The 16,274-nt window shown below is 53.5% G+C and overlaps 1 protein-coding gene across 1 annotated transcript; it reads left to right on the forward strand.

Annotated features, from left to right (window-relative positions):
- The first annotated feature begins 120 nt into the window (after nt 1–120).
- On the forward strand, nt 121–13,175 carry SPIRE2 (spire type actin nucleation factor 2). The gene is made up of 15 exons (XM_070953057.1): nt 121–439; nt 4,347–4,384; nt 4,844–5,212; nt 7,605–7,682; nt 8,206–8,370; nt 8,655–8,741; nt 9,185–9,308; nt 9,751–9,920; nt 10,265–10,478; nt 10,867–11,000; nt 11,491–11,628; nt 11,720–11,787; nt 11,872–11,899; nt 12,010–12,125; nt 12,971–13,175. Exons 1-15 carry the CDS (start codon nt 121–123, stop codon nt 13,173–13,175), a joined length of 2,253 nt encoding a protein of 750 aa, XP_070809158.1.
- Nucleotides 13,176–16,274: the final 3,099 nt, after the last annotated feature.

Raw genomic sequence — 16,274 nt, forward strand, 5'->3', positions numbered from 1 at the left:
TTCCCAGGTCGTCCGCCGGCGGCGGCAGCAGCAGCAGCAGGCAGAGCAGCAGGAGCAGCGAGGCCGCCGCCGCCACCGCCATGGAGCCCGGCGCCGGGAGCCGCTGATGGAGCCGCGGCCATGGCGCGCGCCGGAGCAGCAGCCGCAGCCGCAGGGACCGGGCCGGGGGCCGCGGCGGGCGGGGGCGGCGCGGCGGGGGCCGCGGCGGAGGAGCTGTCCCTGGAGGAGGTGCTGAAGGCCTACGAGCAGCCCGTCAACGAGGAGCAGGCGTGGGCCGTCTGCTTCCAATGCTGCCGCGGGCTGCTCCAGCCCGACCCGCCGGGCGCCGAGGAAGGGCGGCGCCGCCGCAGGGGACCGGCCGGACGCCTCCGCGACACCGCCGATCTCCGCCTGCACAAGGACGGCGCCGTCTCCGCCCGCGGCGAGTTCGGCCAGGCCGGTGAGTGGGGAATAGCGCGCCGGGGGCCGCTGAGCCCGGAAACCGAAAGTCTGGGCTCGTCCACGGAAGGACACCGAAGGGACCGGCGCTGGGGAATCGTGGCTTGGACGGAGCGGGAGGTCGCCATCAGCCGCCTCCACCTGCGGGGTCCCCGACGCGGTCCCGAGCCAGAGGGTGGCCTGAATTCAGGGACCCTAAAATCCTGCTCCGACCGCAGGAGGGTCTGGCGCATCTAAGAGCTTTTCCCCCTCTTTAGTGCTCCCCCCCCCCGGCAGAATTTCAAGATGGGTTAGGAAATTGTCCCAGTTCGAGTACTTGAGGCTTTCCAACGCAATTCCAGGAGCAGCTGCAGGAAGGCAGAAAGTCAGGGTGCCCCAAGCAATGAAAGGACTAGCAGGGGTGCCGATAATTTCCCAGGAGGGGGAGGCAGCCTGCGGGGCTCTCTGTGATGCGACATCCCAGCGGTCCTTCTCTCGGGGAGCTTCCGGTTTTCCGGAAAACCACCTTTCTCTTGGCAATACTCCACATTTATCTGCCCCTTTGCCCCAGTGAACTGGGTGGGGTTGTTTGCCTTGAGTAATTTATTTATTGTGTGAGCACAGAGGTCAGAAGTGTCTCTTTCATCTCCTTGCCATGTGTCTGATGCGTGTAATTACACCAACTGTTCCCAAAGCAGGTGGTTTATGGTGGCCGTTTGGGGACTGAAGCACCTGCAGCCTTCTAGGGCCTCAGTCCTGTGGGCTTCCAAGAGGCAAGAGGGGCCTTGAGGAGGGTCTGCTCCAGAGGAGTGAAGCGGTATAATCCCAGAGGAAGAAGTGTGGGCAGGTGGCAAGTGGGCTGGGTCTTGGGTGGCATCCCAGAGTAGGAGGTAACCAAGCTTGGATGCTCACAGCTGCATGGTCGGGCAGGCAGGCAGTAGGTGAGGAGAGTCTGTGTCAAAGCAACATCCACGATGGGGCCTTCCCAGCCTCTCTGAAAGGCAGCAGGGAAACATCCTCAACAGCAACATTTGCGCCTGATGATCCCCATGTGATTTTAGGACTTGGGACAGGAAGGGAGAACTGCCGAGAACATCCTGTGGGGATGGATGGGGTCTTAACGTTACAGAGGTTTTAATGGCAAAACAGTGTTACAACCAGAACACTTTTTCAAGATAAGGATCTATTACTTGGGGCGGGAGTGAAAAAAGCTGTCCTTAAATGTACGATCTTTTTGGAGAAAGGGCCACCCAAGTGGTATAGCCATCAATCAGCAGGACCTTTGCATGCAGGCCACTGCATTCACACGCCAGAAGGTCACCTGCTGAAGAACCAGCACAGGTGGTCGTATGTCCTCCTCTTGATGGCATCAACTCAACGGGAGAGTTATGACTCTTGCCTGAACAGGCCTGACTTTTCAGAGTAGAATCCCAGGGCTGGAAGGGACCATGAAGGTCTTCTAGTCCAACCCCCCACCTAAGGCAGGAATCCAGAGTGTTCCGTTCATACAGTCAAGGAAGGAAGGAGTCTTCCTTCCTTGACTCGTGTATCCGCTTTCCTCTCCCATGACTGCCACCTGTTCTTCCTATTGCTAAATTGGGTTTTGCTGCTTAGTTGCCTCTCTGATTCCTTCCTCTTGGGCTTAGTCCTAGTTTAGCCAGCCTTCAGTCCTGCATCTGCCTTTCAGTGCCTCCCTGCTGCCAAGCAAATGCTTTCATTTCATGGTTTTATTTCAGTGTATCAGTCTTGAAGTTAAGAGGTAATTGCTGCTTGTCCCTCTGTTCTAATTGCTTATGAACAGCGCAAAGTCAAATGCGAGTTGCAGTGAGGGGCGCACAGCTGGGGTGGCAGAGAGGCCAGCAGTCTTGCTCCTTAGGCGGCTGTTTGCTTCTGTCCTTGTCTGGGACGCAGCTTGTTGTAGGGAGCCTTTACCAGGGAAGCTGCAGCTGCTTCTGCTAATATTGACTTAGAAGTGCAGCCCAGCCCATCATCAGAACTGGTCCAGCCAGTTCTCCACTCTACCAAAGCCCAGCTGATGAGTTATGGCCAAGGCTGGCGCTGAGGGTCACTAACCTGGTGGCTTCCTGGCTGTACATTTGACTCATTCCAGCCCAGAACTCCCTGCCTGCAGGCAGCCTCGATCTTTCAGTGGAGAGGAGCCAAACAGCATCAGTCTGAGGGTTCCTCCAGCAGCAGTGAGAGGGGATTTTTGCTGCAGCAGACAAAGGACCTCTGTTCCAGGCATGGCTGCTCCTGGCTCCCCAGCCTGATATCAGGTGTATTCATGGATCAAAATGCAGGCAGCACATCAGCAGCAATGGGCAAAGGCACTCAGTTTAGAGTTTTGCAAATACTGCTTCTTTTTTTTCCTCTTAAATCTGCACAAAAATCTACCTATTTTCTCCAAAGATGTATGCTTTTCTTTCAGTTTTGCCTAATGCATCGTTTTTGAAAAGCAAATTCTCCCAATTTAATGCACATGTGCATTTTGTACAACTTTCCTCTTCAGATACCTTTTTGGTAAAGTGAGTGGTAAGATTCCAGGAACCATTCCGTTACCATTCCAAAGGGTAACTTGGATAAGAATGTGAATCAAACCAGGGAAGAGAAAGTCCAGTGTGCAAAAGCCCCCTCCCCCCATGCCTATGAAGGGCATTTCTCCCAGGTTCTCCAGACCACGGAGCTGTGCAAGATCTTGCTGATGCCACCTGCCCCCCATCTGAGGGCTGGGGAAACAAACTGAAAGGGAATTGCATTGGAGGTGCCAAGTATGTCACAACAGTTCAGCAGAGTCAGCTTCTAGAAAGGCCAGCTTTAGGGTAGGGAGTTCCACTGCTTCCCATCGGCCTCCATGGCAGGAAGGAAGGAACCAGGGCAGAGGCTGCTGCAGAAGAGTTGCCCACAAGGCTTCAAGGACTGCGCTGTGCCTCCCTCCCCCAGCCTTGGCTCTGTGTGATGTCAGGCAGTGGAAGGGGAGGTAAACTAGCTGGAGTTGGCTCTGCTTACACTGCTGCTGCTGCTGCTGCATTAAGTGGTTCTCTGCTTTCTCCTAATGGCCTAATTCTCCTTTCTTTCTTTCTTTCTTTCTTTCTGCCAAACTTCATTTTATTGATTACAGTTCATGTAATTCTCTCTGGAGAAAGTGACCCCTAGAATCTTCTTTCAGTGTCCTTTCCCATTGTCTCCTGGTCCAGAAATGAGACAGCAGTTACAGAGAAGAGCTGGGTTCCCTTGGAGAGGGAGAGAAGAGGGAGAGGTCTCCCTAGGCACAAACACATCTATCCAGCGCACTTTTATATCCCCAAAGAGGAAGCACAGCTGTGAAATGGGGTTGTTGGACATCTTGTCAATGGCAGGAAATGGGGGTCCGAACTGGCCGTGTGTACATGTGTGTTCTAAGATGGCTTCCAGACCGACCTTAAATGCACCAGGAAAGTTGCTTTTACCAGCATCTTACAAGTTTTGTTTTTAGAAATCCTTTACACAAGGAGATACTCTTTTCATAGTACTTGCTACAATCTTTTTTTTCTTCTTCCATTTGTAATTCTGGCCTTTTGCATTTTTCTATTCACTTGTGGACAAAGCAACACCTGCATGTGTGACCCCAACATGCCACTTGCCTTAATTCATTTGCACACCCAGGCACACTCGTTTTGTGAATAGTTGGCCTCTGTGCACCAAACCCAACATAGGGTGAAACATTCCCCATTTAACCAGCCAAAGTAAACTCTACCCATTTGCCATCTCTGCCCTTTTACCAAAAGAAGAGACGTCAGTGTGGAACCTGCTTGGTTCTGGCCTGGCTCTCAGGTCCAGGATGGGCTCAGATACATAGGTGGGTATATAAATCCACCTAGAGTTGACAACGCCTGGCACTCTTGGTCTCTCTGAGACTGGCATCTTCTAACAGTGTCATCTTCCCTTTGCAGAGCTTCCACTGACCTTGGCACCTGCAGCAGAAGCACAGGTAGGTGGCCGAGGGCCCTATGGAAAGCTCATCTTCTCTTCTTGCAGGCCTTGGGAACTGGATAAATCTGGTAACCACTCAACAGTCTCTTCGAAAGCTAATTATTGAAGTCCCTCATGTCACTTTCACTAGCAAAGCATTGGCAAGTATGGAAAACTTCAGCTTGCGCAGATCAGATGGCCCATTTTGTCACCTCTCCCCAAAGCTGCCAGGGTCTGAGCACCCTGGCACACCCTGGCTTCGGCACAGTTCCTTGGCATTGCCGCTGAGTCCAGCCATCCTCCGAAGACACCACACTGGCAGGTTCTCCCTGACCCTGATCTCTGGGAAGGGGTCTTAAGTTTGCCCTGGGCAGGTGTGGTTGAGAATTATTTCATCAGCACTTGAAACAAACAGGATATCAACCAAACCATGTCTTTCCCCTCTTCTGCTAATTTGCCCCCCTTTCCTCCCCTGCAGATGGTGCAGTCCCTGGGCTTTGTCATCTACCGAGCACTCGACTGGGGCCTGGAGGAGAACGAAGAACGTGAGCTGAGCCCCGAATTGGAGCGGCTGATCGACCTGATGACCAATGGGGACTCCGAGGACAGCGGCAATGGCAGCAGCACCGCAGACGAAGGCTACAGTGGGCAGGAGGAAGAGGAGGAGGCAGTGGCCAAGGGGACCCTGAGCGCGGTCCGCATGTTCAGCCAAGTGATGCAGCTCTGCGCTGCCCGCCTCTCCCAGCCACAGGAGGCCCACGCTCACTACCAGGCGGTGTGCCGGGCCCTGTTCCTCGAGACGGTGGAGCTGAAGGCCTTTCTGGCCAAGATCCGGGATGCCAAGGAAGTGAGTGGGGCTTGCTTGGGTTGTTGATCATCTGCAGATGCCACTCCTGAAGTGCTGCCCTCGGGGGGCAAATGGGCATTAGGCTGCGCCTGGATATGTGTCTGTCCTGGGGCTGGGAGGACGCTCCAGCCTTGCATCTCTCAGCACCTGCCAAGAAGTTACCCAATTCCCCTGGAAAGGGAGAGCCTTGGCATCTCTACAGCAGCTGCCCAGCTGTTAAAAAGGCTCTTTTGTGTCCCAGATAGTTGCTTGGCTGAGGCCCATGTGCTGGGCTGCTTGGCTTCTGCAGGTAACTGCAAATTGGATTTATCTTGTTTAGCGGCATTTCTAAGCTATCCCAGTCCCACAGGACTCTGGATGGAGTACAGACCTCTCAGCAGCAAGGAACAGAGATAAAATAACCAAGATGGCTAAAATGACCCCAGGGAGAAGAGCTGGCCAAGGACTGGTGGGAGGAATACTGACTTTAATTGGGTACCAAGGGGCAGGGGTGAGAGGCTGCCTCTGCCTCTTGGGAAAGAGCATTTCAGAAAAAGGTGGCATCACAGAGAAGGCCCCTCCTGTTCTCCTTCCTCTCGCTGGGAAGAAGAATTAGATCCAGATGGCCAGATTCAGTCCGTTAGAGTCTTTGGCCTGGGACATCTGCTGCAGGCGCCAGGGAGATGGGCAGCTCTTGACCTGCCCAGTTGAGCCAGGGCAATGTGCCATTCAGGCTCTGCGGGTGCTGTAGGAACTCCACCTTCTTCTGGTAGCTGAGCAGCAACATGCCCCATCTTGGCAAGCCCCCAGCCCTGTTGTTCCTGCCCTCCCATCTGTAAGAAAGCTGGGGAGGGGTCTCTGCTGTCTCCCTGCAGTTCTCACCTCTAGAACTGTGCACCTGGTCAGGGTCCTCCCCTGCACAGCTGGTGCAACTAAGAGCTGGGAGGGGGGAAGGGGAAGCACCCCCACCCACTTCTTTGCCAGGATGCCTCCATGGCATAGGTGGGGCTCAGCTCTCCCTCTTCCTACGGAGAGAACTCCTGAGATGGAGGTAGGCTGGGGTGCTGCCTGAGGAAGCCATCCTCTCAGTGGGCTTGTGCTTTGCATCTCTTGGGAGAAACCCTAAGTAGCTAATGAGAGCTGGTAATTAGGGACTCTCCAACCCAACCCTCTCCAGGGAGAGGCGCTGTTTTCCTGTGGAAAAGAGTTCACGGAGAAGTCATTTCCACACACCCCCTCCTGAAATAGTCACTCGGGCGGGGGATTCTATTCTGAAACCTCATCGTGGAAGTGAGAAAGGCCGAGGGACAGAAAGAGTGATCAACATTAGAGATGGGAGTGTAGCGCTGGTGCCCTCGGCTTCCTCTCTCTTTGCAAGGAGACCTTGAACGGAGCTCCAGAAGAGCATCAGCCAAACACCTCCTGGTGAGGAATTGAATGCATCCACACGTACAATGACTGGCTTTTCCCAGACCGGTGCGTGAACTGGAAGGCCAGCAGGCCGAGATTCAAGGATGCAGCTACGTTAAGCAATTACAAACCGTAAGACTCGAGCTATTCACGGAGGAGAGTCAACCTGCCACCTTCTTCTCCCACCTGGGCATCCTGAGGGCTGAGAGCCACCCGTGTTTTGATAGCTGTGGCTTGTTCTCAAAAGAGCTGCTCTGCTCTTCCCCTGCCCTTTGCTTCTAGTCCAGGGGTCTGCAACCTTAAACACTCAAAGAGCCATTTGGACCCGTTTCCCACAGAAAACACAGAAAACCTGGGTAGGCATGGCCAACGCAACATCATTCATTTCTATCAGTCACATGACCCCCCCTAGCCACACCTACCCAGCTGGTCATTAGGGCATAGAACCGGTTGTTAAAAAACACCAGGAACCACAAAATGCTTTTGACATCTCTCTCTCCCTCCTTCCCCCCCCCGTCTCTCTCCCCCTCTCTCTGTATCTCTCTGCCCCGCCTGCTTCTCCATCCCCCACCATCGCCCTTACCTTCTCAGGCCAGGCGAGGAGTGACTGGGAGGGGAGGGTGAGGAATGGGGCCAGCCAATGGTGGGATCACTCAACAGGGCCCCAAAAGCCGCATGCGGCTCCGGAGCCACAGGTTGCTGACACCCGTTTGAGTCCCTTGTGTGGAGTATTACAGCTCCCAGACAGGCCCTCATTTGGAGAAGTTGTGCCCTGTCTCCCCCACACCATGCTAAAGCTGGTTCTTGTCCCAGTTCCTTGTTTGCACAGAAGATCCAGCTGAATAAGGACTTAATCCCTTCCCCCCCAGCACCCCGGAGTAAGCTTTGGGTGCCCCTTCCTTGCCCTTTCCAGTTCATCCCAGTCCAATCTGTAACTTCTATGCCACCATGAATGCAATGGAAATGGGAAAGGCTAAGCTGCTTCTGGCTCTTGGGTGTGCAGATGCTGGTGAAACTGAAGGATGAGGAGCTGAGGGACCGATCGGCAGCAGAGCTGGACAACCTGAGGAACACGGACTGGGTACGGAGCAGGCTGGGAAAAGGAGAAAGAGAGTTGGTGCTGGGCTTCTGTAAAGTTCTCTGGGTGGGGCTGGGTATAAATATTCTACATAGAGAACTGCTTCCCCTCAAGAAGAATGGAGGGGAGAGCTCTCCCCTTGGTGCCGTAGGTGCACCTGACGTGAACTTTTTGCTCGATAATAATATTTATTTTCTTAAAACACTCATCTGCAACCCCAGGTTCTCCCTACAGACCCGTTTGCAAGAAAGGGTCGGGCTAGGCTGACTAATGCCGTGTCGTCATGGCTGTGGTTTGGCCTTCGGAACAGTCTCCCAGGGCTGCCCATAGCGAGACCTTCCCAGCACGTGGGAGGCGGTCTGTTTTGTCCCCCGGGTGAAGCACTGCTTGCCTCGGAGAAAGCTCGGAAGGAGGATTGGCTTCTCAGAGCAAGAGTCACCGAGAAGGCATCCCCAGCGCCTCTTCTGGCTCAAGCAGAGCTTGGGGGAAACCGACCGTGGTGGCTTTGTTGGTTTGTGACTTGCAGGCTCGGCTCTGGGTCCAGCTCATGCGAGAACTACGGAATGGCGTGAAGCTCAAGAAGGTCCAGCAGAAACAATTTGACCCCTTGCCTACAGAGTATCAGCTGACACCTTTTGAGATGCTGATGCAGGACATCCGAGCCCGCAACTATAAGCTCCGCAAGGTCATGGTGAGAGGAATGGGGACTGTCCCCTCCCTCTCTGGGGTCACCAGGCAACCTGTGCAGCTCGGCCACTCTCTGGCTCCTTCCTGTTCGTGTGGGTCTGGCCCTAGAGCACAGCGGGAGGTTCCACTTAAAATGGGGTGTCAGCCACTCTTCCCCCTGAACCTTATAGAAGCCAACCCAAAGGCAGACAAGATGGAGGGGACTTTGGAAAGAAGCAGAAATTGCCACCTGTCCCAGGTAACGAGAGGAGCAGCTGTGGCTAATTCTTCTGTATGGATCTCCGTCAGGTGGATGGAGACATTCCGCCCAGGGTGAAGAAGGACGCCCATGAACTCATTTTGGATTTCATACGATCCCGTCCGCCTCTGAGACAGGTCAGCCCAGCTTCTGCTTTTCTGTACTTTACCGGGGTGGGGATGGAAAGGGCCTTTAGTCGGACTTTGGGGGTTGCACTAACAATCACCTTAATTGCTTTTGCCACTCCTAAAACTCCATCATTTATTTGAGCCTGTCATTTGCCCGATAGGAAATTATTTTTTGGAAAAAAGCTGCTGGGGCTGCTTTCTGGATTGGACAAGGGATGTTCCGGCCAGCCAGAGCTGCGCTGTTTGCAATCTCTAGGGCAGCAGCTGGCCAGGGTGCTTTGCTCTGCTTCCCAACAAGTGAACGTTACAAAGGATGCAGTCCAGTATACATGCTAGCTTGGTTTACCGTCATTCGGTAACCTCTTGAAAGCCACGGATTGGGGACCTATTTTGGTGGCCTTAAGGTGCCCTTTCAGCTCCAATGGCTCTCTGGCTTCCAAACCCTATTGCAGGCTTCAGAGCGCAGGCTGCGCCCCCTGCCTCAGCAGCAGAGGACCCTCCATGAGAAGATCTTGGAGGAGATCAAGCAGGAACGGAAGCTCCGGCCGGTGGAATTGCAGCACCAGGACCAGAGAGGTGTGTCTGTCCTCAAAAAAAAAAATGGGGGGGGGTTGTTCCTGGAATATCCGTTTGCTCCCTCCTGGATGAGACGGAAAGGCAGGAGAGGAACTGTGGGGTCTTAGGGGAAACTTTCAAATCTGAGTCTAGTCCCACAGACATCGCAAGATGCTCTAGACTGAGAATGCAGCTGCATATCATCACCAAAAGTGGAGACTGAAACAGGAGGGAGCTTGAAAGTCTCTCTGAGGGAAGACAGTTCGAGTGTCCCATCCTTCAGCCCTGCAGCTCTGACCCACATTGACATTTGGATGGGCGCCATGGTGCAGTGTCAGGCTGGGGAAAGCTGGGCTATTCTAAATGCCACTTTTTTAGAAGGGAGGCCAGGATGGAGTTTCCTAGGAGCCCAGCACAGAAGATAGCTGGTGCCACACCGTGCCCTCTCCTCTTGTCCTGCCAGGGTTTGGTTCCTTGCCCTGCCTGGTGAATGCCTGCTCCAGCAACATGAAATCGACCTCTTGCATCAACCTCTCCGTTTCAGAGTCCGGTGCCCCACCTCAGCGCCAGAGGCCGAGGGTCCTGCTGAAGGCACCCACGCTGGCAGAGATGGAGGAGATGTTTGTTTCGGAAGTAAGAGCTGGGCTTTGTCTCCTGCTTTCTGGGCAAGAAGAGCACCTTGGCCTGCTGGAACGGGCACAGGCCATGAGCGGACTTTGCAGTCCAGTGCTGTTGGCCTCCTCTTCTTCTCCTTCCTTTGCCCCAAACCACCTGCTTTGGCAACCTCTGCCACCCTCTAGGGCCATTGGCACCATGCGCCCAAAGGCCTCCTTCTTGTGTGTGCATGCTCCGGCTCCAGTGTTCCTTCTCCTTGAGGGCAGAAATGCCGTCCTGCTCTGACCTCAGGGGCTGTGCCTGGGGAGGGGGTCTGAGTGCCGGCATTTCTGCAGGCGTGCTGAGTGTTCCCTTTTCTGCAGGAAGAAGACTCTCCCTGCTCAGAGGCGGTTCAGGAGCCGGGCCCCCTGATGCCCCTGAAGCGGGACCGCTCTTTCTCCGAGCAAGACTTGGCCCATTTTCGGGATGAAAGTGAGGGCAGTGAGCCTCACCTGGAGTACTTAAGGCCCAGCCTGTCAGACTCGAGGCCTCGCTCAGGTACCATGTCCTCTGCGTGGGCCAGCATGGAAAACATGGGCAAGTGGACCTCTTTTTGTGACCTAACCCCACTTTAGGACGCCATTCTCTCTGCGTCCCCTCCTTTCCCAGCAGATACATTGCAGTCAAACTGTCTGAGGACCACTGCAAATCCAGAGAGAAAGAGCTTGGGAAGATGGGGTGGGGGGGAGAGACCCCTTTTTACCAGCTCTGCCTGGGTGTGAATGGGTTCATCTGCACCTGGGAGGGCAACGGGTGCTGGAGGAGTTTTCCCTTTGTGAACGCTGACTGGATGTGGCTGCTATTGATTTTCTGATTTGCCTCTTGCTTCAGCTACGCACTCCTTGTGTCTTCATGGGAAGCAAGAGGGTCTGTTCTCCCTGCTGGGCAGATTCTGACTTGCCGGTTCCCTTCTGTTCTCCTTCAGGTTCGGTTCCGGCTCGCTACCACCCTCGGGTCAGTTCGTGTCCTCGTAAACAAGACATCCTCGGTTCTGTGGAGGAGAATTTGGAGGCCAGCTCTGTTCCAGTCACAGATGCGAGTTTGAAATATTTGTGGCTGGTAAGCATCTTCGGTGTTCTGGGTTTTCACACACGCTTTGCGGCATGCCCTCTGATAAGTGAGGCTGGCTGGGCCAGGAACATGGCCCAGAGGGGATCGAGTCAGGAAATGGTAATATGGAAAAATGTTAATGGGAGGATTGCGAGCGCAATGGCTCCAATCCCACTGTCTTTCTGGCGTTAGAGCCCGAGTGTGTGGAACATCTTCCTTTGGGCAATTTGACATTTTGCTATTGGGGGCCAATTCTGCATGGATCTCTGTGCTTTGTTTTTTTTTTCCAAACGGAAGCCAGCCTCTCTCTGTATCTTGTGAGATTGTGGCTAGCCAGCTTTCCCTGGCTGTTGAAATCTGACTGGCTGAGGAAGGGGATGTAGTGTAAGGGCTGGTGTTTCTACTAGAGCCCTAACTGCCGTAGACCTGAACTGCCCTCTCTGCCTGGGCAGCTGGCCTGGCTGAGGGCAGCTCTGATCCCGTACTCTGCCCCCCACAGCAGGAGTTCAGCCACCCCGTGGAAAGCCTGGCGCTGACGGTGGAGGAAATGATCAACGTGCGCCGGGTGCTGGTGAAGGCAGAGATGGAGAAGTTTCTTCAGAGCAAGGAGCTCTACACCAGCCTGAAGAAAGGGAAGGTGAGGCCAGAGGGGCTCCTGGGGCTGCAGTGGAGGGGAGGGAGGCGCTCCCCCGGACAAGCTGTTGCTGACCGTCTCTCCTCTGGCTCAGAGCTGCTGCTGCTGCCGAACCAAGTTTACGCTCTTCTCCTGGCCCCCGACCTGCCTCTTCTGCAAGAGGTGAGTAAGCAGGCGCCCGGCTGGGGAGACCGTGGGATGAATGGGGCTCTCAGCTGAGCCTTTTCTGTCCTCCATTGCTTTTAGGTCTGTCTGCAGTTCCTGCAGCCTGAAGGTAAGGGCTTTTCCCAACAGCCCAGGCAAAATCCCCCTTGGGGAGGTCTTCGGGGAGCTGGGTGGAGCAGCCCAGCCCTCCGCTGAGTCCCTCCTGCTTGCCCCTTCTAGATCAAGATGCCCTCGAAGAAGCTTGCCCACATCCCAGTCTATGCCCTGGGCTTCGAGACGCTGCATGGCTCTCTGGGAGCCAAGGGCCCCCCAGCCCGCCGGCAGGAGACATTCCAGTAGGTGGCGCTTCTTTTCCTTCTTCCCTTTCTGTTTCCTGCTCAGCTGTTCAGGAAACTCGGCTGTGCAGATCAGCAGCAAGAGAGTCCCGAGACCTTTTCTGCTCCAGTCATCTTGGGCAGCTGTCTCTGACTCCATTTCCAGACAGGTTGAGAGGTCAACTAGTAGAACTTCAAACTAATCGAGTCAGCTGAAGGGGAATTCTGGGGGCTGCAATCCCAGCACAGGGTTAAGGAAGGCGCTTGCAGGCAGAGGGCCTCAACTCTCTGCAGTCTGAGATTCAAACCACAGCCAGATAGGTTTGCAAACTACGATTGTTGCATTTGCCCAGACATATTAAGACGCTAACCAACAATAGTTTTAATGTGGCCTCAGCTGCAGATCTGTCCCCATATCCTTTTCATTCATGGATAAGAGATTATTTGGCCTGAGAAATGGAAGGGATCCAAAGTCCGTGAAAGACCTCCTGGCTCATGGGTGCAGCTCTTGCAACCCCTTCAAGTCGCTGAAGGTTTGCAGAGGGCCAGGGATGATAGCTTAACAATTGTGCGATGCATAACCCTGATCTCCCTCAAGATTCAGACTGGAATAACAGTCGGACGGGACATTCTGAAGCATGGTTTAAAGCTTCCCATAAAGCAAGCCGTGTATCTCAGGGTGTTTTTCAGCAGGTTAGCCAGGGTCCTTCCTGATACTGGAGCCACAGACCTTTGAGCCAAGCAAAGCCTGTCAGCTGAGGTTGCTCTTGCCCAGCTCTTGGAGCGGGGCGGGGTGGGGCCAGCATCAGGCATTGCTGCCCCAGAGCAAGGACCCCAGTCAAGAGCACCCTGTTTTTGCCTTCCAGGTCCCTGCAGGGCACCCGTTGGCGCAGCGTGGAGGAAGAGTTCCCCTGCATCTATGCCCATGGGTCAGTGCTCAAGGACGTTTGCCGTGACTGCTCTGGCTTCGTCACGGATGTTGTCAGCTCCAGCCGCAAAAGCATGGACATTCTCAACACCAAGCCGGGCAGGAGCCGCAAAACCCAGTCCCTGTACATCTCGTCCAGCTAGAGGCGCCTGGGACATCCCCTCAATGTGCTGCCCCCCCACCTCTCCAGCTCCAGCATCCAACCTTCAAAGGCCAGGCAGCCACAAAACTCTGGCAGAGGAAACACAGCTTTGGTGTCTGCTGGCTCCCATTTTCCTTATCCAGCCCACCCCATCTCCCAGGGACGTCTGCCTGCTGCTTATGTACATATACATACAAACACACAAACACACATATCTATATATATATATACACACACCCACACACCCTTATAGATACTCTATATTTATACAGCAGATAAGTTGCTTTAGCTGACCAGCATGCCAACCCCCTTCATTGGCAAACGAGAACTTTGCTGAAACCACCCCAGCCTGGAGGTCAGCCAGAGGGAGCCTGGGCACCAGGGGTCCAGCTGCGCTGGCGGGCAGGAAGGCGGCCTGCCAGGCAGAGGCCAGCTTCTTTCCCCACAGGGCCTCCTCTGGAGAAGCTCTGTGCCCCTCGCTGATGTCTCCGAAGGAAACGTCCTTCCGGCCTTGGGCTTTCTTAAAAAAAGCGGGCTCTTTCACAGCCACGTGCCTCTGCTGCTGAACGCACCTTCCGGAGCTGCTGGCTGCTCCTGGTCATTTCTGTGGCTCTTGCTTGTCATCTTTCTCTCGATCAAGGAACGAGGCGGGTCTCCCGCCCAGACTATGAAAAAGGGTGACATTTTCCTCTCATTTTCCCTCTACAGATTCAGGAATGTGTCTTATTTGTACAGCCAATAATAAAATACCTAATTTTGTAAGAATTTAGAGATAAAAAGCAACTGTTCCCAGCTCTTGAGAGCCATTTGCATAGTGAGGACAGCCGACTGCATGGAGGGTGCCAGGATCTTTATGGAGGTGGAGGAGGCTTGGACTGTCCATGTCTGTAGAGGAAGAAATCTTGGTTCCTGCGTAAACGGGGCCATATTTACAGATTGCACTAAGCTGTGTAAACCGGGTAAGCTGCAAACTAAACTGGCTACTTGGGTAGCAACTTAGCATGTAGTGGCTATTTTACAGTTTATTTAACCACCCAATTTGCGGGTGTCCTGCATGAGCTGGCCGAGGCTGTGTTCTGCTCTCTTTCCACTGACTTGAAATGAAGAGTAGAAGCCTGGAAGGGATGAGGCCAGTTCCAGCTGGAGCCACCACCTCTGCCAGACCAAATCCCAGCATTTTGGGTAAAGCTGGCCCCATGCCAGGGAGTGAAGTGGGGGTTCTGCAGCTGCTGGAGAATGAGTAGCCAGACTTGGGGCAGCTGCAGGCTGGCCTGGTTAATCTGATTTAGTGGCTCTTTCTGGGAACCTGCCAGCCCCGGGAAGTCTGCCAGAAGAATTTAAAAATTGGGTAGATCCCAAATGCTGAGCTGGTGGGGGGGAGGCATAATCAACCTGAAGGGGGAAAGATCTCCCCCCTTTCCTCTAGGTTTTCATTCCACCTTCCTCTTAATTCCTCTTTCCTGCCTCACTGGCTGCCCACTTTATCCAACCCTGCCTTCAGTATTTATGGAACCTCCATCCCTCCTATTTGTGCTTCCCAGCTGCACAATAAGATCAGAGCCCTGCTCTTCCTTCTGAGCTTTATGTAATTCTGATAGAGCTTTTTGGACTGGGAACTCCGCTGAGTTTGCAAGGTGGGCCTTTGGTGCAGGAAAGCCTATGCCACAGGCCCTCAGCCTTTTATGGTCTTGGAACACAACGAAGAATGCCTCAATGTCACTCTGCTGATCTTCTCCTTCATGTTCAGGCCTTAGGCTGGTCTGCTGTGCTCTTTTTTCCTCAAATGAAAGGGACTCGCCAGTGCCCTTTGGGTTTTGTCAAGAGCCTCCAAACCTGTTTCTGCATGCCATCATCCCCTCCCTTGCTCCCCTGTAGCCTGTTTTGGAAGAAGCCTCCATCTTGTGCCAGTTTTGTGCCTAGCATCACAGGGCTCAACTGAGTTGAGAGCCACTTTGGCATTGTTAAGGTGCTGACCTAGAATCAGGGATCCGAGTTCTTCATGCCTTAGTCATGAAAATCAGCTGAGTGACTGCGAGCCAGTCACTCAGCCCAACCCACCTCACAGGGTTGTGAGGAAAAGGGGAGGTAGGAGTATTAAGTTATGTTTGCTGCCTCGCGTTATATATAAAAAAGGGGGCCTCGAAATCTAATAATTCAACATGCCCAGTTTTGCAAAGTACACATGCCCATGGCTAACATGGCATGGGGGTACTTCATGCCAGAAATGCACACCTGTGTGCAGGTGGATGCACAAATAACTTGCATATAAACTGATCAGTGGCTGTGTGCAGTGTACATGGACAGTCCATAATCAAGAAGTTGCCTAGAACTAAGAACGTGGTCAGAAAGCAAAGCTCAAATGTGGAAGGGAGGTTTAGGGAGATGTTTGTAGAAGTTTGTAGAGGAAGGTTTCAAGAACAGAAGAGGAAGGTCAGCTGGTGTTCTAGGGGTCCCCCTCCTCCTGTCCTCTGTGCCAATCTGCTTGCTTGACATTTGACCTGACCTTTATGTGCTCCATTGATCCGCTCACTCTTCTTTGCAGTAACTACGTGCTGTGACAAAGTGGGCTTCCTGTCCCCTTATCAGTCCTGCGTGCGCTTGTCCTCCTCTGCCAATGTTTTATATAAAGCGTGTACTTTAAAGAACTGTAAATAAAATTTAAAGTGAAACAGACCTAGTAATGTTCCTCTGTATATCCTGCTCCCAAGGCAGTAACAATTTCCCTGGTCAGCAGCAGTCATCTGAAGGGAAGACTCATCAAGCGGAGGGGAAATTTGAGGCTGATAAAAATGCTTCCAGATGGAAGACCTTGTCGGTATCTGTTTAGAGTAGAGCTCCGGTTTTTGCCCTCTGCCCACTTATTTTACTCTCCCAGCATAGATATAATGTAGGCTGCAAGGTTAATCCAAACAGATGGTTAAAGGAGCTTTGGAAGGTGTGCTTGCTTATTCCAGGGCTCCCCAGTTTGGCATTCCAGAGATCAGGAGTCACACAAAGCCTTTGATCAGATCTATGACAGCTCTTCTTATTCTCTTTCCAGAAGAAGAATGGGCAGAAGTTTCTCAATTTGAATAGATCCATAAGGATTGTTTAATAGGAC

Source organism: Pituophis catenifer, unplaced genomic scaffold, assembly GCF_029215685.1.
Source record: "Pituophis catenifer annectens isolate HBS135680 unplaced genomic scaffold, rPitCat1.0.hap2 SCAF_13, whole genome shotgun sequence".
Classification (NCBI taxonomy): Eukaryota; Metazoa; Chordata; class Lepidosauria; order Squamata; family Colubridae; genus Pituophis; species Pituophis catenifer.

Bases quoted from the DNA above. Each gene is read 5' to 3' on its own strand.
- SPIRE2 (XM_070953057.1), top strand. From the start codon at position 121: ATGGCGCGCGCCGGAGCAGCAGCCGCAGCCGCAGGGACCGGGCCGGGG. The intron at 10,479-10,866 runs GCAAGTGGACCT...GTTCTCCTTCAG, and splicing joins GGCCAGCATGGAAAACATGG to GTTCGGTTCCGGCTCGCTAC. The intron at 11,629-11,719 runs GTGAGGCCAGAG...CCTCTGGCTCAG, and splicing joins CCAGCCTGAAGAAAGGGAAG to AGCTGCTGCTGCTGCCGAAC.